General features: G+C 51.0%; 5 protein-coding genes across 5 annotated transcripts; all 5 read right to left on the bottom strand.

The window, feature by feature from the left end:
• Positions 1-6491: 6491 nt before the first annotated feature.
• JN550_009766 (uncharacterized protein) lies at positions 6492-10310 on the bottom strand (the record flags this gene model as incomplete). The annotated part of the gene is made up of 1 exon (XM_049321873.1): positions 6492-10310. The coding sequence occupies one exon, from the start codon at positions 10308-10310 to the stop codon at positions 6492-6494; it is 3819 nt and encodes a 1272-aa protein (XP_049168298.1).
• Positions 10311-11323: 1013 nt separating this feature from the next.
• Positions 11324-12193, bottom strand: JN550_009767 (uncharacterized protein; the record flags this gene model as incomplete). The annotated part of the gene is made up of 3 exons (XM_049321874.1): positions 11324-11666; positions 11714-11994; positions 12056-12193. The coding sequence occupies 3 exons, from the start codon at positions 12191-12193 to the stop codon at positions 11324-11326; spliced, it is 762 nt and encodes a 253-aa protein (XP_049168299.1).
• A 628-nt stretch (positions 12194-12821) lies between these two features.
• On the bottom strand, positions 12822-15969 carry JN550_009768 (uncharacterized protein; the record flags this gene model as incomplete). Its single annotated transcript, XM_049321875.1, has 8 exons — positions 12822-13752; positions 13931-14083; positions 14388-14815; positions 14891-15066; positions 15177-15349; positions 15404-15479; positions 15588-15717; positions 15763-15969. 8 exons carry the CDS (start codon positions 15967-15969, stop codon positions 12822-12824), a joined length of 2274 nt encoding a protein of 757 aa, XP_049168300.1.
• A 1918-nt stretch (positions 15970-17887) lies between these two features.
• On the bottom strand, positions 17888-19261 carry JN550_009769 (uncharacterized protein; the record flags this gene model as incomplete). Its single annotated transcript, XM_049321876.1, has 1 exon — positions 17888-19261. One exon carries the CDS (start codon positions 19259-19261, stop codon positions 17888-17890), a length of 1374 nt encoding a protein of 457 aa, XP_049168301.1.
• Positions 19262-20134: 873 nt separating this feature from the next.
• On the bottom strand, positions 20135-20556 carry JN550_009770 (uncharacterized protein; the record flags this gene model as incomplete). The annotated part of the gene is made up of 4 exons (XM_049321877.1): positions 20135-20263; positions 20331-20389; positions 20442-20483; positions 20541-20556. The coding sequence occupies 4 exons, from the start codon at positions 20554-20556 to the stop codon at positions 20135-20137; spliced, it is 246 nt and encodes an 81-aa protein (XP_049168302.1).
• Between the last annotated feature and the right edge of the window lie 416 nt (positions 20557-20972).

Raw genomic sequence — 20972 nt, forward strand, 5'->3', positions numbered from 1 at the left:
CAGACCAACTTGAAAAGCGACAGTTTGATGCTAGTGCATGGTATTCAGTTCCCCGAAGTGAAAGTGTCAATAAGCTCATTGCTAGTGCTGCCTGGTCGCGTTATACCCGTGGTGACTTGTCGTTTGTATACCATAGGGACCAAGCGTGGCGTCCATCCCCCAATGCTGCCATGCCATCACAAGAATCTCCCTGCCCGGGTCCGCGCGCAGCCACAGCACTGTTCCATATGAAGAGCTCGGCCTGCAGCTCATTAATTGAACTGGTATGCGCACATGGGATACCTAATTACGTTCGCGGTATATAAGCCGCGGATAGACTTCAGGGATTCACATGGCATGCAGATACGCGGCTCGCCTCGCTATCAGCGAACAACGTCCCGCTGCAGGGCCGCATATCTTCAGCGCACTCTTCAAGGCTCCCGACGATGAAGAACCAGAACTAGTTCAAGCGCGGGGTTTGATCAGGTTTTTTGGCAATGATACCGCCACCCCCTCTTCCCACCTCCAGTAATCTAAGTCGTGAAAGTGAGACCTGACAAAGTGCGACATCACATATTGTCTTTTATAAACATGCCACGGATCAAGATACCACCTTGGATTGAACTATAATTAAGCATCGACGCATAATCTTTTGTGCCCTATTAAAGTAGATACCCTCGGAACTTAAGCGGCGTTTCGAGCGCTCTCCACAATAACTCTCGAGCGGGTATCACCCTTCGTAGCTTGTCTGTCTTCACCACCAACCGCGAAGGCATGGTTCTCTTTCATCAAAACATCTTTATCCGATGATCGAACTCTGTGAACCTTGTCTACCTGGCTGATCTGGACTTTTCCCACTTTTTCATAACCCCCCCTGCCCCTGGTCGATGCGGAGATGAACGTAAGGCTGGGGCTTCTCATTTCGCTACCCCCAGCAGACTTTCGCCAAAAGTGGTGGTCGAAAACGCCTGAGCCGCCAATGATTGGGGCCGTGGCCTGGAGGGTGACATTCGAACAATTTGTCCGCTCTCACTACCGACGGACTTTACGCAATTGCTGGACGGATGGAGCAATCCACCAAGGCCCCAGGTTCATAACTATACTATATGTATTAATCAAGTCGAACGCGTGGCAAAGTGCCGAGCCATTTAATATAATCAGTCCAAAAAACCTGGAATTTGGCTGCTAGTGTGCGCTCCTCCGACACAAGGGGAACCCGACCCCGTCTCTGTCGCTGGTGTCCTGGTTCCCGGGAAACGCTGACTACACGGTACTTGGTTCAGGTCCACCAGAGGTTCGTCGCCCCACGGGCCACGCCCAGAACACTGTTCGTTCATTCTGAGATCCAGCATTGACAAAGCTGGAGACGTCGTGTGGAACTGTCCCCCGTGTCAGAGTTCGGACACCGTTATCGCAGGGGGAGCTTGATGCACTGGCCCCCAGCAAAGTGCTTTCAGCTGTCACTCCTGCAGTTCTCTCGATACGGCTTGTTCGTCCGGCGAGCTTCCTGAAAACAGCAAGTTTGCCAGGGTGCAAGCACAGGTTTGACAGCAAAGTGTGTGCAGCATGGACGGGAAACGCGTCGCGTGTCCGGCTGGATGATTCTGAATCGCATGTCTCTCGCGAACGCGGGGTAGCAGGATCGGCCGCGAATCGCATTCGTCGCGTAATCATAACTGAAGCGCCATCGCTGCCCGGAAAGGTCCCAGTCTCCCGCTCCTATGACCACCCCTTCTGGTATGGGGTGGACGAGATCTGTTGCCCTCATCCCGCAGCCGCACCGTCATTCAGACTCTCTACACGGGCACCCACCCGTGGTCCAGAGCACGTCAGAGTGCCAATGCAATGGAAGCCGCGTGGTGCAGATCGAGAGCTGGAACCATACACAACACCCGCGCCCATTGGAAGGGAACGCGCATCGGGCGTGCTAGTATTTTCAAAGTCGCGGCAGCCTCAGCGGAAGCCATTGACGGAGACGAGGCTCGGAAATTGTGCATGATTTGGGCACACACGCTCGGGGTGGTGCATCTGCGCTAACTAGTGTTGTCTCTATGCAATCTATCAATGTCTGAGCTACTGATATCGGATGGTCTGCCATCAATGCGTCACGATACATGATGTAGCTGATACGAAGGGGGTTATTCAATACGTCCGCGCGTCTTCATAGTGATCGTGGAAGGTCCCGTTGTAACAGATTCGCGTCAACGACTTACAGCATGTCCGCCCGGTCAACATCATCGTGAGAGCGCACTGCGCCCTCATGCAGATCCAGTCCATGTGACTTAGACATGGAGAGCGGCTATCATGTGATACGTCCCTCTTGAGATCTTTCGGCAAGATCGCATGCGTAGATTTTTCTATACTTATGTGAAGAATGAACTTCCATCGTCCAGCAACTGACTATTTATGAGGGACGAGAACCCACAGAGGTAGTCGAGAGGTATGGAAGAAAGTGTCATTGCAGTCAAATGTCGGCAGAACCACATTTTTTGGGCACTCGCCTCTTACTCTAAATATAACACGTCCGCCTAGCAAGCGGAAAGGCTTCTTCAAAGTAAAAGGCAAGTCCTATCGTTCATGCGGCCCGGTGTCGAGATGCGGTTCTGCAGTCTCGACTTTTATAGGAAACCGCTCGTGTCGTAATATTATACCTCCGCCGGAAGGATGAATGCACTGTCAGTACAAGAACATTGGGGGTATAGATTTTTCGCGGGAAAGGGAGTGTCGGTTTGCGTTTGACGGAGTACCCTTTCTTACTTGTGAGTGAAGAAAAGACTCACGAGTCCTGTGACACATTGACGTCTGCTGAAGCAGGGAGTGTTGTAGGAATGCGCTATCCTCCCTTCTCCTCATCTCATTCCCTGTGCCTGTACTGGAGCTCACCAAGGACAATGCGGCAGGAAATAGGACATCCAAAACCAGTTTTGTGGTCGCATCCGGTGTCATATACATGAAAATAGCACAATGCAAATCTGGACTACGCCCTTGATGATATATGATATACATTTTCTTGTGCCAACACTGAGGTAGACATCTCCGTCACGGGGTATATTCTGGGCTTTACACACACCCGTACCCCCAACTAAAGAACAATACAGTCGAGAGGTAGATAGCAGGGTTCGCACAACGGAAATTCCACAGTCCTATTCTCTTCATGTCACCTAGCAGGAACAGCTAGCTGATAAATCGCCATTGTGGCAGGTCCCTGGACAGTCGGCAGCGCACCTCTGGTGGGCGGTTGTACCAAAGTAACGGTCACCGCATCCCCTAATGAAGCTTGTTAGTGCAAGATATTCCGAAACGTTGAAGCAATTATAGTATAAACCAAAACCTGTCTGCCTCGTAGGCCATATGTCATATCCATCAAGCAAGGTACAGTGCATGAGAATGATAACTTATAACCCGTCGGGGATACAGTGGATGCAGACCGAATAGACCCGTGGCAAGTGGCTTGTTAGAAGACAGAAAGCTGCTTACCGCTTGGTGAGACTTTGATCGTCAGCTGGTGCAGCAGCAGCAAAGCCAAGAACCATGGCCAAGAGCGCAGTGTAGGTGAAGCGGGAGATCTGCATATTCGGTGGGTTATTCACAAAGCTTGTCTTCCTTGGTCGGGTCGAGAACAATCTGGGGAATCTGGAACTGAGCCAAGAGGGATTCTTGGCGCTATTTATACAAAGTGTACGATCGATCGCCGCTTCAACCGCAAGAAACATGAACCCTTGAAAACGGTTCGTTTGACTGCACGGCTGAGTGCGCACACGAAAGGATCAGACAGGATGCTGGGAGGATCGGTCTCTGACCTATAATATGACTGTCTGCATCTGTGTGACGTCTGGCTGTCACGCTGGAAGGATTCCGATTCGCGACACCCCTGCCATCGCAGTCAGCATAGATGCTTTAGTTCCTCGTCGTATCATCCCTCCGTTGCCTCGCGCTTTGATGTCTTTCTAAGATGCGAATGCTCGCAAAAATGCATGAGCCAAGCCTCAGCTAATGGGAATCATCATAGAGCCGAGGTTGTCTTGCTGCAACTAATGACTTGAGAGAGTTATTCTTCTTGACGCAAGGTTCCAGGCCAAGGGAGGACTAAATTTATTCCGGGCCTGTTGTTCTGCGATCGATCATAATCTACCAAGAGCTGCTTTACATGTGGTTAAATGATGGGAAATAACTAGTGTTTTGCAAGACTCCGGTCTTGACTGGACGACAACTCGGTTCATGCTGCTCATGAAGTAAGCGTACCGAAGCTTAGGCACGAGTGGACGTTATGGGTATTGTGCAAAATAATCGTCATTCTCTCCGAATATTAGCAGCTACGCGCATCCAATTTTACAGGAATCCACAACCCAAGCCATTCAAGGCCAGGAAGAAGCCGCGACCACTGACAGAACACTGACAGATTGAACTGGAAGCGAGAGAAGGCCTGCTAACACAAGGTGCCTGGACGAGACGCAAGGGATTGACTTGAGTAAGACAGCGGATTGACTGCAAGTTGGCAGAGAGACCAGCTAGCTCTGATCCATAAGCCTCGCATGTAATAACTAATCAACATAGAAGAGACGTATTGCAACTAATTTGCAAAAGGGACATGAGCTGATTCTACTCTCAACCTCTTTCATGTCAGAAGAGAATTCTGATTGCACGATATGGTAGGATAAAGTCTACTAGAGAGGGGAGACGGCTACCACCACTACCATACACGCAAGCAATTTTGGTTTACTTATGCGATATATCAGCTTTGGCGCATTTGCGAGGGGTGAGTCTATGTCTTCACACATCTGGGGACTGGATATCGAGCATGCATTAAACAAGCAATCACGAAAACTGGGCACTCGAATTAAACCGCGATCAGACTGTCCGCTGATGCAAGAGGGGCCGGTGGTGCAGTATATTCAGAAGCATTTTTGATCTCGAAGGAACTATCCCAGTAGGTTGCATTGGTCCTCATCTATCCACCTACTGCCCTATAGGAGTAGGAGCGTTGCATTAGACGAGTCGCCACGAAATCCAAAAGCAAAACGTCATTTGATATTGCAAGACGGAAGAAAGACGTACGATGTGACGAGGCAGCGAGGCTTCCAAGCCCTAATGTCTCACTCCCCCCTCCTCTCTTAGGTGGGCTCTCCTTGGCTGCGGTGCTGTCGGTCTTGGCAAGAGACTGGACATAGCCCCAGAACTGAGGAAGCTCCAGATACTGGTCGGTCACATGTGAATCCCATGCCGTGCTTATACTTCCAGGCAGCTTTAGGCCAACATCGTCGCAGGCGTTGGCCCTCAGGCCAGGGGTAGCTGTCAATGGCATAACTGACGTCACTCGCCGTCGTCAGAACGGAACGTCCGCCGCCCGAAGCGGCGCACGTGGTCAGGCAGCCTATACGACTTGCTGGTCCGCCTTGGCTGTGTGCCTAGTGGCGAGCGGGCTGTTTGACAAGACTGACAAACTGGACAAGCCTCCCCAATAGCCTGGCTACGTTGTGCTAGCGCTGGCCGCGGATTAGCAGTTCGCATATCCTAATGGATTGCCGCCCACCAGTCAGTGGCCTGCCGGGGCCGGTAGGCGCGCTGAAGACGTGGGGTATGGGCTGGTGCAGGGGGAGGCCGAGCCCACGATCATCCGCCCAGCCCCTGCCAGGCCTGCCATAGGCCATCCCCAGCGAGGACCCCCAACCTGGAAATATCTGCTGCGCAGCGCCCAGCCCGCGCCCGGCAGCTGTGATTCGGCGCCCACGATGCGGGGTAAGCTTGACGTTGACTCGCCCAGGCAGGCTGCGAACCTTATTCATGCAAGAAGGGTTCTGGGGGTGGTGGGTTCGTGACGATCTGGGGTGGGTTGGGGGACTTTTTTTGCCCTCTTTCTTTCTCTGATCCTCGCTGTTCGAGGGCGGGAAATCCTAGGCGTCTATAAAGACCGAGTCGCCTGCCTCCCTGTGGCGGCGAGGCAGCTCCTAGGCCCTGTCCTCAGTCACACACATACGTCTACAACGACCAGAACTTCCACCAACAAAGGCCCCCTACGATCCTACAAAGACATCACCTCAGCCTCGAGCGACATTGAAATGTCTCCCTACTCCAAGTACTGCTGCAAATGTGGTGGTATGCTTGTCATTAGCAACAAGTGCTCGTCGTGTCAACATCAAGAGTGTTCATCTTGTATGTGATTGCAGTGCTGTGCAGGACACCTACTTGCGTGGAAAAGGTTCGCCAACCCATCAACCCATACAACTCGGTTGCTTATACATGATAACAGCACATCATCCCCCCGGTACAATACTCGTCGCATCTCGGCACTTCCTTCACATTGAGTAATCTCTCGGCAACGGCGAAGGAGTCAGCTTGGGAAGGCCAGTCTGCTGTGGTCTCTGTATTTCTATGTACGATTGCGCAGCGAGCGTTTTAGTGTATGTACTCTACAGAAGTTCAAATCAAATGCAATTCATCGCGTCAACCATGGATAACGCATACGAGCAGAGTGGTTCATAATGCCCTACTTCTTCGGCATATTCTCTGGTCAACTAATGTTGACTCGGGTTCGCCGTGTAATCACCCAACCGTCGTCGTTTCTGACGAGTGTCGTACCCATTGGGATGAGTGACAGTGTTTGTCGTGAGCGCTCCTCTCTTGGAGCCGCCTTGTCCTGGAAGTGCGTCGTGGGCGCTCTGGTACTTACCACCTAAAGCCGATGTTGCTCGGGTCAGGGTACCCGTCACGAAATTCTTGGCCGCTGAAAACCCGTTAGAGACGGTGCCGAGCCATCCACGCCCCTGGATCGCCTGACTTGTCCGGGGCTTGACTTCGTGCTCACGGAAGCTCGATGCCTTGGACCATTCTTCCATATCTCTCAAGTCCTTCAAGTTCCTGCCCCAACCTTGCATCCCGTAGAGTTCCTGGATAAGGTCCTCAACACCTTGCTCATCGAGAAGCTGAGCTCCAGGCGAGTCGTCCATCTGCTCTTCGAGAATTTTGATGCGTTCGGCATACTGTCGCTTGCTGTCTTCCAACGACCGAAGCCGTGTTTCATTCTTGTCTACGTCGACGTTGCTTGATTTGCCGTGTGCAACAATCTGGCGTTCTTCCTTGATCATCATGTCAATATACGCTATCATCGCGTCATTGTAAGGCGTGATGCTTTTCCTCTTCAGGAAGTACGCGAATCGAATCGCTGCATCTCGAATCTTCTGCAACTCTTCCTGAGATTTCTGGATTTGAGCTTCCAAGCTCTGAATGGCAGTCTGTTTCAGCTGCACCGCAGATGCATTGGCGTCGATCTTGATTTGAACGGCAGGATCTACGGCCCTCACAGTTTTCTCCGTTTGAGAGTACCTAATATGCATGTGTTCCTGCCAGTGATGTCCACATGGGTGGCACGTATTGTGTCCACCAAAGGCCGTGCAACGTATCAAGCCCGCGTGGCCTACAACGTCTTCCGCAACACCGATCAGGTTGCAGTGAGGATGACAGTGAGATCGGTAGAAAGGGCGCTTCACGCCTGCTACGTCTATCAAGTCGACGCAGTCAGAGTGCTTGCAGATTGTGCGTGGATAGTCAAGACGCTCGGTTTCAATGTCAATACGGTCGAAGTGCAAAGAACTTTGGAGGGCTTGGCCTTGTAGCCGGTCGTTACTCAGATCGTCAATCTTGTCTTTGTTTAGATTGATAGTGCGCTGGATTGCATCCGTCAGAGTTGCCATTGGCTGCGTAAGCTGGGAGATGAGCTCTCTGGCCCTGTTCAAGCTCAACGTACTTTTGACACAATGAGGCTCCAAGTCGCTGACATGATTCATAAGTCGGTCAACCTCCTGAACGGATCTCTTCCAGCTGAGACGGAAGTCGTCCAGGTTGTCCATATCGATACCAGCTTGCTTTTTGGCCGCCAGGCATCGAAAACTTTCAGAGTCAAAGCAGAAAACCGTCTCTGGAGACAATTCCAGCCCGAGGGACTTGTGTTTCGAGATGAGTCTTTCCAGAGGCTTATAAGAGTCTCCAGGCATATAGTTGGATTGCCTTGTATTTGTAAACCCCCACACGATGTTCTTGGCTGCATCTTTGTGTAGGTTGGTGAGCAGCTCCTTGACGCAGAAGCGAAACATCAGGCTGAGACGAGAGGAGTTAGGTTTCAGTAGGATGATGATCCCATGGATGGCCTCATATTGACTAATGGTGCCCAAGATGCTGGCCAAATTCTTCTGGTCAGCTTCAATGCCTCGTACGTCTCCCACTCCCGGAGTGTCGATGAGTCGAATGAGTAAATCGCCAAATCGCATGCGATATGGCGTAGCCTTCTGTGTGGCCGAGTCTCCCCGAGAACCATCCTTCTCAGATTCATTGTCGCCGACTTTCACGTCACACTGAATGAACGAACCGTTCGAGTGCCTAGAACGATCAATGTACTGCATAGAAAACGAGCTTGGAATAAGGAACTTAAGCTCATTGTGCCCAAGTGCATCATCAAGCGAGCCGAACTGCATATAGTTGTGGAAGGCGTTTATGAATGTCGATTTGCCAACGCCGGTCTCTCCGAGGACCAGAATGTTCCTCTCCTTATATGAGTCCAGTGACCTAAGACTCGTTGTCAAAGCAGGCGCTCTGTGCTTCACAAATTCTTTTCCATGGTCAAGGCTGTTGCATTGCCACGTGAAGTCGCTTGCTTTAACTCGACCACATTCGCAATACATGTACTTGTCGCAGTATTCTAGCGGCATTCTGCAGCTATAGCAGGTCCAGTCGCAGACTTGAGTCTTGTCGCATGTGGTGTGGGGACATGGGAGTCTCAATGGCTTCCGACCCTGCGGCATATTGCATTTGCTGGTATCGAGAAGTTTCGTATCGTATTGTGCAAAGCACTGATCGACGAGATCCATACCTTCACGCATGTCGAAAGTAATGACCCCACCACTACGGTAGAATGTGATCCGAGATTTCAATAAAGATAGTTCCTGAGCGGAGCACTCGGCAACGGCGACCAAGTAATCACCAGAGTTTCGATTGAGTAATCTTGTGATGATTTCGCGATTGGTATTCCACGAGTCCTCGTCTTTCTTCGTATCCACATTGAAGTAAAGGATATATATGTTACTTCCGACCGAGATGGCTTCCTTGGCCCCGTCAAAGTCGAGGTACTGACCTCCTGAAGTCAACAGTTGCTTTCGAAAGTAGAGCTTGTCCTTTGCCTGGGTCAGTAGATTCGAAATCGATTTGGGAGTCAAAGCCCCAGAATATGACTGGGCCACAAATGAACGTAGTTCTTCGGCTGTTGACGTCGAGGATCGAATACCTAAAAGAATTCGAGCAAATTCAATTCGCAACGCGGATTTCTTCGCAAGTGCCCTCTCGAGTTGGTCTTGGACATCACTAAGCTCAGTATGGGTAGAGCAAAAGTTGCAGCCTCGGCAGGTTTCTACCTCATCAACATAATCTTGGATGTGCCTTCCGATGTCCAGCCAGCGTTGATAGAGGTGAATGAATGACTTAATCATACCTTGGGGAGGATGTGTCAGAGAGATCCGAGGTCTGCTGTTGATGTTCAGAATGTAAGAAACCCACTCTAGTGAGGCAAGAGTATACGTGAGATTTACACCTCGACCCCCAGAGGTTGCTTTGATTGCCGAAGGGAAACTCCGAATGAAACCTGAGAGTGTATCTCCACTAATCTTTTTGAAAGAACCGTGTTCAGGAACGTCTGAGAAAATTGCTATGTCAAGATTGTGAAACTCATCACCAAGGTCTGCATCAGTAGTGGAAGTCCGATCCTTGAGCTTGACCATAGACGTAGTGACCAAATTGCCCTCACAGTATGCAGCAAGCTTCGACAATTTCGGCCACAGGAGGCCTTGGGACTGGGCAATGTCTTTACCACAAGGCGCTTGGGCGCCAATGATGCACTCAGCCCCGAAGGTTATACCCAAGACCACGTGTGTGGCGTTTCCGTTTTGGAATGCATGGGCGGATATGTGAGGCCGTATGTCAGCGCTCCCAATTTGGAGAGTCATTTGCTCCGTGGTGATTGTGAATCTGACAGCGCCCTCAATCGTGGCCTCGCTGCGGCGGGTTGAAGTCAGGTAAGTGCTTGCGCCGGACAGAGGAACAAGGCGGGCAAGTATACTCGCGGCAAGGTCATCATCAACACCAAGAGCCGCAAGCTTCTTGGAAAGGGAATCACCATTGATGACCACAGCCTGCTGGCTTTTTTGAGTTGACGACCTCAATATCGAGGGTGGCGGATTACCGGCGATCAGGTTAGTAGGCAAGAATGAGTCGGTTCGGGCATCGTAAAATGCACCCAAGTCCGCTACCTGACCGAGCGCGGGTCGCGAGGATCCTGGACTGCCTTCCATTATGATAGATCTGGATCGGAAATCTGGGACGCTTGTAGCTGTGAATGTGATTGCTGTATGAGCGGCTGAATATTTGCCACGTGCTTCCACAGGTAGGCACCCTCAGATGTCTCATGTCAAGGACGGATGTTATGGTGAGTAGAAAGTAACGCCCAATACCTGTGTGAGGCTTGTGGGATGTGAAAGGAGGTACGCGCAATGTCCGATGAACAATGAATTTTCACGTGTGAGTTCGCGATCGCCAAGAGTCTAAGATTACCTTGGAAGGGAAAGGGTATGGTGTTCCACAGCAGCGTGTGATTGAAAAAGAAGAGGAAATATTGGGAATCAGGGTTTAGGTAGTTACGCCTGCGAGAAAGCTCCTGCTCTTCAGGTCAAGATGATGAAAATATTGACTGGGAGGATACCTGATTGACAGGATAGGCCACATTCAAGGCCTCGATGTGAAGAGGCCAGAAGGTTACAGTCAAGGTCGAGATATTGCTCAATCCGAGGTCGAGGGTGACGGTGTAGGAGTGAAAAGCCGAAAGAAATCCCGAATTTGGAACAAATTCTGGGCTCGTGATAGTGTCTTGGGAGCTCGGAGGGACGCAAAGCCTCTGCCTACAGGATTTTGCGGGAAGTTGCCTATTCAAGGCAGTGATGAATATGAGAGGACTTGATGTTACCAGGAGACTCCGATCCTAGCATGGGATTTGTGTAGTATGGGGGTTTAGGAAGGTGTGATGTGGTGTTGTCTGGTGAGAGATAATGTTGTGGGCGCAACCTTGTCGTCGTTCGTTGGGCCTCAGGAAAACCGCACGTCGAGTTTGCGTGAACTGCTTTAGGGCAAGAACGAAGTATAAACCTGTCGAAACTAAAATATCGGGTAGCACTGCACAACCTATCATAAGTGCTTACGGAATATTAATTAATTCTAAGGATCCGAACCAACAAGGTGCCGGGTGCACATGGATTGAACGTCCTATTCCACAAATCGATCATTCAATCCATGTCCCACGAAGCTCCTTCAACTATATATCTACCAACAGATGTACATGGCCATATGAACTGTTCCACATAGTACGCCTTCCTTTCGTCACTTCGTAATATTGAGGCAGGCCTTTGATTGCTTGAGCATACTGCAAGAGTACCTCTGGGACCAGCCAAGCACGACCTGCGTCATCCAAACGGGCGATAAACGGAACAATATGTGCATCAAGCACAGTCGGACCGATATCTTTGCCGAAAATCCAGGGACTGTCGTCGCCGTGCTTTTGATGTTGCTCTAGAACAACCTCGAAGAGGGCCTTCGCCTGGTCTTGAGCTTTATCAATGGAAACATGATGTAGCGACGTGGGCCAGTGGCTGTAGTCCCTATGGTAAATCAGTACACGTGCGCTGCAAAGCTGCGATACACTTACACCTGTCTCTTGTACTCTACAGCGCGACGATAGGTGTCGCTAATGTCAGTCCTGGCCAGGATCTTATCACAGTCCTTGTTCAGAAGATCTTTGTTCGGCTGCTCCGGCCGTGGCACTGACAATGATATCCCCTCGATGGCATGAAGCTGCGCCAGCAGGTCCTGGATCTTTCCTTCATGATTTTTCGGTAATAGGTTGGGCCAGATCTCGCAGAACCAATATGAGATATCACGACTATCTGTGAGAGGTGCCGATCGCCCCTGAACAGTCATTGCAGGAGCCTTGGTGGCAGTTAGCGATTGAAATTCGTTAAAACCAGGTGGCTACGGGTGGGCTACAGACCTGCCCTTTGGGGTTGATTTTCAGATACCACTCGGTTATGTTCTCATCCCGATTTAAGTCGAGGAGTTTATGCTCGATTGCCACAGCCTTGGTGGGAGGCCCTGAAACGGGTCCAAGGGTGGCAGTCAGCCTGGCCATGATGGAATACAGCGAAAAGGGAAATATGTACAAAGTACATTTCAGCGGCTCGTTCTCGTCAGCCATGCCTGTAGTAAATAAAACCGCTGCAGAATTCTCCTTCTCAATGAACGGATTCTGGCCAGCTCGCTGTCGAAAGTGGTGAATCGTCGTCAGATCAATGCTTACCACCGTATGTACCTGGCAGCACCCCGCAGACGCACCTTAGTGGCACAGTACTCGCAATCGCGCAGGGCAGGGAAACGGAACTCCGAGCCTTGCCCCGAGTCTCACCCTCAGCTCCCTAGATTAATCGGGCCCAGTGGGGAATAGCATTATACAGGTTAGATACCATCTCTTCATCTTGGAATTGACTTTGGCTTTGCGTACTATGCTATCATGCAACACCGTACATCACCCGTTTTCACCAACTGCGTTGGATGCGGCGGCGGTGATCCATATCGTATATGATCTTCAAGGAGAAATAAATCAACAGTAAACTCAGTACATGCACTGATGAGGTGAGCTTTACTAGCTTGGCCTTTCGTTTGATTGTGGCAGAGTCCACTCTTGAATCTTTAGGGCTATCTAAAGTCCGACGACTTAGTTATAGTACACCGGAATCTAGCATCAATTGCTCTCGCTTCTGTTACGGAGTGAAGACGACCCTTCCCTTGATTGATCTATCATTCCATTTATTCTCGATATCCTCCAAGGGAATGTTCACTGCGTCCAAGGCGGGCCACTTCGCCATGGCGGGAACGAGCGTTTTCAGCTCCACCTCCAGCGCGGATAACCTCCAGCTTCCTGGGCCAGCGCCCCTGAGGGTAATATTGGTGGATCTGAGCAGTGGACCGGCGAGAGATATCTCGGCAGTTCCGGACAGAGTGCCGATTTGGACGTACTGGACGGGCTTCTTGGTCTTCAGGGTCGTGAGCAGGTGATGCGTGACGTCGCCGTAGACATAGTCCAAGATGACGTCGGCGTCGACCGCGGAGAAATCCGTCGCCGTGACTGGCTCCTTCAGAGCAATATGGCCATCGAGGCTCTTGTCTGCCTTCAACGCATCCTCGCTGCGTGCAACGCCTACCACTTTCGCGGCGCCCAATGCTTTGGCGGCATGGACGGCCAGTCGCCCACTGGCGCTCGTTGCTCCAATGATGAGCGCGGTCCAGTTCTTGGGTAGGTCATTCGTGCGCTGTGTGATTGCCATCCAGCTCGACATGGCAGGGTTGACGCTGGCAGCGAAGCTCACGGGATCAACCCCATCCGGGAGGGAAATGACGACGGCATCTCTGGGCACATTCACGTACTCGGAGAAGCTCCCAAAGCGGTCTCCAAAGTGCATGAAGTAGTAGAGCTTGCCGGTCGTCTCGTCTTTGCCGACGCCATCAACGCCTGGGTAGTGAGGCAGGGTCTTGGCCGAATAATGGTTCCCAGCAGCGCGGGAACGGACGACCTGGTGGGCACCGGCTGCCAAGACCCGGAGCTGGATCTCGTCTGCGGATGGGGCCGGAAGCTTATCGGTGGTAGTGTAGCGGGGGCCTTCGGCCCAGTCGTTAACCTGAGCAACCTGCATCCTGGGTGATATGTGACAAGACAAGCGCAGAAGACAAGTGGTTCAACTCGGACCCGGCGACAGAACTTCGGAAATGTGGGAAGAAGGGTGCGCGCGCAATGGTCGAGGCTGGATTGTGCCTCGAGCGACGACGAGAGTTTCTTGGATTTCAACTGGTACTTATGTGCGGCGATGCTCACGTCCAATTCACGGCGAGCAGCGCCAAGCGGACTTTGCGGCAAACACACAGCTGCTGGTGGTCCCACTCCGGGCGATATACGAGCGATGCTTCAGGCCAATGTCGGCTGTGAGTCAGCGCCACCTCTGCTGCCTCCCTGGCTTCAAAGAGGCGCCTGCGCGGTTGTTTCGGGGACTGGTGGGGGTTGGGCTATGCCCGGGCCGCTGTGTCGTGCTGCTGCTCCGGAGATTTTGGGAGCTGAAATCTCCGGTCCCTTTCACCTCAGCCCAACCGTCCACGACCCGAATGGGCCCGGCCCTTACTCAAAGGCCAGAGTCCTTGCCCGTGCTCTTCCGGTCTCGTCGTGTCATCACACACTTCTTATGTAAACGGCGATGTCGCTGAACGATGGGTGCTGTGTGTGGGTACGACTGGACGATGCGTTCTTCAGATGCTACAATGTCCTACAATCTGCTTACACAGGCTCACACTCGATCAGGTTCTCCACGTCAGACTGATTGCATCTCCAGATTTTGACAATCCTCAGCCCAAGCCCACTCCTCTCGATCAAATCATACCAGTTCTCCTCGGTGCGCTCCAGAGCGCGCAGCTGCGTCATCATCAGGATATCCCCAGCCGTATTCTCCCAGTAAGCACCGGTCCGGGGTATCACGCAATTAAAGATCAGCAACTTGCTGTATCCCGGCTTCATGGCTTCAGCGAGTCTCCCCAGAATGTTTTGGCAGACATTGTCGGGCCAGTCGTGCATGATCGAATGCATGAAGTATGCTCGTGCGCCATTGACAGGCTGTTCGGCGAGGAAGTCATGCCCCATACACTCAATTCGTGGATCGAGCGTCTTCTCAGCGTCGGCGATAACTACAGGAAGATCCTGAAGAACGAGTTTCTGCCGAGCGCATCAGTACTGGCGTTTTTTGGAGTGATTTAGCTGAGGATGAGAGAGAGAGAAGTTCAGACATACCCCGGGGTGGTTCGGATACATTCGCTGGAACTCTGCTATATCGTGCCCGAGACCACCGGCAACGTCGACGATCAGGGTTGTATCTGGGCTAGTATCCGCTCCGGCGAATAGAGTGGTTTCAACTGGGTAGATGGATGGATGCATCCATGGCAAGCGGCCTTGGCGATAACCCCCCACTGCAAAGAACATGTCAGTACCTATATCTGGGCAATGTAGTTCCAAGAAGGTCGAAGCAGGGAGGCATGTCTGAGTGTTTGGGACTTGATGCACGATTATGGAAGCTTACTGTGATTGTTCACCTGTTGACCATATCCGATGGACCTCAGATATTCAAAACAGTTTTGCTCCGTGCCGTAAGCCATCTGAAGAGGTGTGTTTGCAGAATCAGTAGGGTTGCGCCAGTTGTTATGTCGCGCGAATTTGTGAAACTCGACCGGACTGCGCCCTGTGCCACCTAGCCTTGAACCCAAGTCAGAAATTTAGCTTTCCTGAACCAGAAGTCGCTCTACTTACAGAGCCAGATAGCCATCCCCAATCACTGGTAAGCTCAGGCACTTTGAGAAATTGGTCAATCTGTATTCATCGTGATCTGTTTCGATAAGGTATCCCAGGCGCCGCAAGATGACGTGTGAGACGAGCTATTCAGCAGTATAGTTAGCATCTGCTGATTGACCAACTTTATCAAGCTAATTCTAACCAAGCAATAGAGGCTCCATGTCCAAAGAGTCGGCAAGGTCGTTGACTTTCTGTGGCTCATCCACGTGCTTTGCCATAATTGTCCACAGGCCGGTGTCAACGCCGCTAATTAGTCCAGCAGCGACGCCAGGCTGATATCCATTAGCATGTCGCTTGGAATATCGTGGACAACTTACCTGAGCCCATGTGTGCTTGATCATAGTTTCTCTAGGCGTCTCAAGCGCTTGAACCAGCGTTCGGGCCTTCAAAAGCAAGGTATGGCGTGCTGCATCATCATTCTTATCTAGAGTGCTCGCCAGTGAGCTGATTCCAGCGGCTAGATTCGACACTGCGCTGATGTCGTTGGGGCTTGTTGCCAACTTGATATCTATCTGGTCTCGCATGGTCGGCACTGGCTCTTTGGCTATCTATATGTTCAGAATTAGAAGTGGTGGAGCTGTTGGTTTGTTCAGTGTCTGGGGGGACCCTCCTCAATAACTACTATGAAATTTGACAACCAGGTTAGACCCTCATTCTGGTGCCATAGGGATCCTTTAGATCGGGAATTACTTGACGACCCTCACTCTAAGGGCAATTTTCCTCCCGGCAAGTTGAGCTTAAACCAATGAGGTTATTGGAGATATCCCGACAGTCTGGAAACGAGCAGAGACGAGTATGTCACTGTGGAGCCGGCGCTTAAAAGCTGCCCGACATAGCCTAGATCAAGCAAATGGGTGAGCGGAGAGTCCCGAACCATATTCATTTCTGGCTTGCCTGTCCTTTAGGATACTCATCAACCGAGTCGTACTCCGTAAGTATGCCTTGACCAACGCAGGCCCCACTGCACAGACCTAGATAGTAACTTGGGATTGACAGGGTGTTCACTTGAATTGTGAAGTCAACAGGCACGTGTCCTAGCCGGTTGATGGACATCGCAGCGAGTTGGTCATTGTCTTGGAAGCTGGTGAGTCCTCAATCTTTAGTGCTATATACAGATTATTATGACCCTTGTCTCCACCGTTCCGCTTCCCTCGACCTCATACCTAGGTATGACTGAGGGAAGGCAGAGTAATCAACTCTGTCGTAAGCAGACAAGTCAAGTTATTCATATGGAGCGGTATTATCAAGAAATGTAAATTTCTTTGCTCCGTATGGAAAGAGAATGAGCTCTAGCCCGTGGGACTCTGCCTAACCCTCATCGTGAGTCCAAGGCTAATTTGCGTCCAGCTCGTTGCGAAATCCCCAATACGAAAGAAAGTTGCCCCCCTTTTCAAAGCTTCGACTTCGGTTTCATCGTGTTGATTGCATCTTTAGAGTCGTCAGCTCCGATAATAGATCGCTTTCGGTGGGCTCCCTACCGCTTATAGCTTGGATGAGACCGCGATAAAACATCCACTCCAGAGTGTCGTAGCAGTAGCCGCATAGTGCATCCAATGCGGCCTCGAGAAGTTGGAGGAGGCCATAGCCTTCCACCAGACGCTGATGGACCAAGATGGTACATTGATGCTTAATGCTCAAAACCGAGCTCCAGTCTAAATCAACATTTAAGCAATCTGACCACGACCCACGGTCCATCGCTATGGGTAAATTGTGGGCATTTACCTCGGCTGAAGTCGAATGGTCTGTTGTGTATTAGTATTTGGCTCACGTATATTGAGATTGAAGGAGGCTGGACAAGGAAAGGAAAGAGGTTAAGAGAATGCAGTGTCGCTCACTTCTTATACATCGTCATGGTGTTGGATGCAGTGTTGGCGAAATGCGAATGGTTGATTTCCGTAGTAGTGAGATGTTGATGATTTCTCGTAGGTATCTCATAAGGAAAAGTTGTTGCTAATGATGTTAATGACAAGGAGGAATGAAAGGAAAAGCACCGCTCAGGGTATATAAATTTGCGGAAGCGTAAGGCCAGATGGCCGTGGATTGTCAAGAACATTGAATGTACTATTGTGTGCCTCTGGAACTCAAGTCTGTCTGATTGTCATTTTTTGCTCCATTCCTGACCCATTGTGGTATTTGATGCCGGTCCATCTGCAACATGTAGCGATTAACATGCAGCGATTATCCTATCAACCAGCGGCTGTGTGGTCTAACACCCATTCTGCGACTCTTCTGATGACGTTCCCCGTCCAATAATCTTCAGGAGTTCCGTAACGCCGTAAACATATACCAATGGCATACCGCAATACCTCAAATGAGTTACCCTTGTACGGTGGGAAACTGCCATAAAATGCTGCAAACACTGCACCCAGACAAGGCGCCAAACACCACCAAACTCCCAAATCCCTTTTTCTGTGACGAAGCGCAAGGCAACCTATGGCCATTTTATGGCCATATGGCATATACAAACGGGTCAACATGTGGATAGTCGGCGGCCATTCCCATGATGATACTGTACTCATCCCTCAATAGATCCGAGCCTTCATTGGCATAGTCCACATACTTGCTTAGCTCGTGCCTCCGCAGTGCCACGTTCCAGGGGAAGCTGGAGTGCGCAACACCCATGAACGCGCTCGCCTTGAACATCATCATAAAGTCCACCAGGGCTTGTTGATCAAAGGTGAAGCTATCGAGTAGCTGACGGTCTTTGCCTTTGAGCAGGTCGTACTTGGTCACCACCGTCACGTTCTTCTTGTCTGAACTAGGGCTGGCCGCGAGGCGTCTGTTCAGGGCCTCGGTGAATAAATCAACCACAGTCTGGTTCCCGGACGTGACGTAAACCACGTCAAGGCCGGCACGCTCTAGGTTCTGGAACTGCTCCCCGAATTGCTCTTCCATGCGCGAATAGCGCCATTCGTCTGGTGGCCACGCCCAGATGGCATCCTCCTCAAGCCGCAAATGAGCGCCATAAAAGGTGTTGGGATTAATGGCATTCGCTGGATCGATGGGCAGCGCAAACCTCTCCTTCAGTTCAAAGAGCACCTTGGCGGCCAGAGCACGTGTATCCTTGCGGAAGGAAAGGATCTTGCCAAACTCGTGAACAAAGGCTTCGCCATCGTCACGCACAGGATACTCGAGGAAAGATTGCTCGAACTTGACGTGCACTGGGATGTCAGACCGAAGCTTCACAGACTGCTGGTCTAACCAGTTGTCGAAGAAGTTCCGCCATTCACGGGGGTGTCTGAGTCCCTCCCGCGGGTGACTAGGCTCGAACTGGTCTCCAACTATCGTCAAAGGCTCACGTGCCCGCTGGCTGTAATAAGGGAAATCCTCTGCGCGCTCATATAGGTGCATCCCCGGGCATCCCTCTGTCAGGTGGGTGATGAAGGCCTCTCTATCTAATAGATAATCGAGGGACATCTGTTTGCCGGATTCAATGTCGGACAGGTCGCCAGCGTTTCGTAGAGTTATCGAAGGAATGACGAGCGCGCCCCCGCCGTGGATTGCATACCGTATGCATTTGAGGATCTGGTTGCGCAACATGCCAATGCCGCCGTGCTGCCCTTCACAGCTGAATATCAAGCCCGGCCGGAATTGTGTCCTGGCGCATACTTCCTGGATAGGCTTGTAGTCGATCGGGGCAGGGAACTCGACCTTCATCGCCTGTGTGACGAACACACTCTCGGCCTGTTGTCTGTTGGATCCCTCGAACAACAGTGTTAAGACGCCATCATGAACGGCTAACAGTCGAACCACCCAAACAATGATGAGCAAGGCGCCCAAGGAGATCACCACCTGTGGGCGGCATTCGCAAAGCATGGTCGTCGTTCAATCCAAACAGAAAACAAAATACAATTATATCAGCTCCAGAGCCAAGCGAATGCTAAGAGATGGCCAAGAGATGGCCAAGAAGTAGCCAAGAGGCAGATGCGGTGGGATCTGCTTTTATTGAATACCAAGGGTGTGGAAGACCCTCAGACGGTGGTAGGCGAAGACGGGGGAGGACCCTGGACCCCTACGAGTTTCAGCTCCGTTTCAATGCAACAGTCAGGTCTAGCGCTTTTCTCCTCCTTTCAATCTCGAAACGACCCAGGCACCCTGATATGCCTTCGTCTCATAGCCAAAAACTTTATTCTCTCCGATGTAGACGGGATTCGAAAGCCTCGCCATGCTCTGGTAGCGAAATGGATTTAACATTTGCGCTGCAGCCGTAATGACGATGACACCAGCGAGGTGAGCTTGGAGGTGGGAGTGATGTTTGCATACTAGCAAAAGATGAAAACCCGACGGTATTCATGGCCCCATATGTAACAAGTCTGTCTAGATAGAGAGGGACACGTACATTTAGACGGCAAAATGCAACATTTTCCATCCGAAGAGTTTAGTTTCTACTGGTAGGCCGGCCGGCCCCACTTCCGGAGCAATGCTCCACCGTTGGACAAGAGGGACCAACTTTGGCCATGATATCGCAAAACGAGGCTTATTGTGTAACAACAGTAGTTCTTAATGTATTCAAGCCTCGGGTGAACTTGTAATACCGAATAATGTGGTTATACCACCATTGATATACATTCACTAGGTCAGTCATCTTGCTAACATCTTAGGTCTAAATGAAGCGGAATGTTGTGAGAGCAACCCTCGAGGTGGGTTCTATTAATATAACCCTATCAAGTTTATCAAATCGTGCAAGAGTTAAGTTTCCGACTGCTTCTTAGACTCGCTCTTGGGTTGGGGGTTGCCCTTCTTCGGCTCATTTTTTGAACCAGCCTCATTCTCGTAATCACCGCCCTGCTTCTCGTACTCCTTGGCCAGTTTCGAAGCCTAATTACGATTCAGAATCAGCGACAGGTTTCAAAATATAACACCGAAGAGTATCCAGTATCCTCACCTTCCAAGCTGCCCACTCCCCTTCACCGCCACCCGACTTATTCGGCTCCTGCTTTATCTCTGTGTACCATGTCAGCGGCAGCCATGGCCATGAATCCTGTATCTGACGCACCCTCCTTAAGCTGTTCCCGCAGCTCGGGATCGGTAGGCTTTCCTGTGATATGAATGTTAGCAAATGTGAATATTCACGATTTGCCTATCTCTGGTATACCTTTGCTTGAAGGCATCTTGAGTCGTGCTGTGTTCGAGATAGGCGCAGTTGAATCCGTGTCAGTCTCCTCTTTCGCATTCAGGTTGAGAATTGGTGACCAAAGACGGGATGTCCGAGATTGATGTATTTATTTTTGCTTCTACGCATCGCCTAAAGCCATGCTGGAGTCTATGACGAATACGAGACTCGCCAGATGATTTCCAGGAACAAAGTATGCGGCACGCTAACTAGCGCCGGGAGTGGCCGCGCCAATTACATCACCATTCATCCGATGCGCGCTGTCAAGCAATGCAAGTGGGGGACAAAAAGATCGCCGAGCGAAACAAGGAGGTGATTCCTAAGGACGACCAATACCTTTAGTGGTGTGGTGTGTCGAATTCATGATGGCGGTGATAGACGGACTGACGGGCGTCATATAGTTAGTTTGCTGAG

Source organism: Neoarthrinium moseri, assembly GCF_022829205.1.
Source record: "Neoarthrinium moseri strain CBS 164.80 chromosome Unknown scaffold46_Wmoseri_CBS_16480, whole genome shotgun sequence".
In the NCBI taxonomy this organism is placed as follows: domain Eukaryota; kingdom Fungi; phylum Ascomycota; class Sordariomycetes; order Amphisphaeriales; family Apiosporaceae; genus Neoarthrinium; species Neoarthrinium moseri.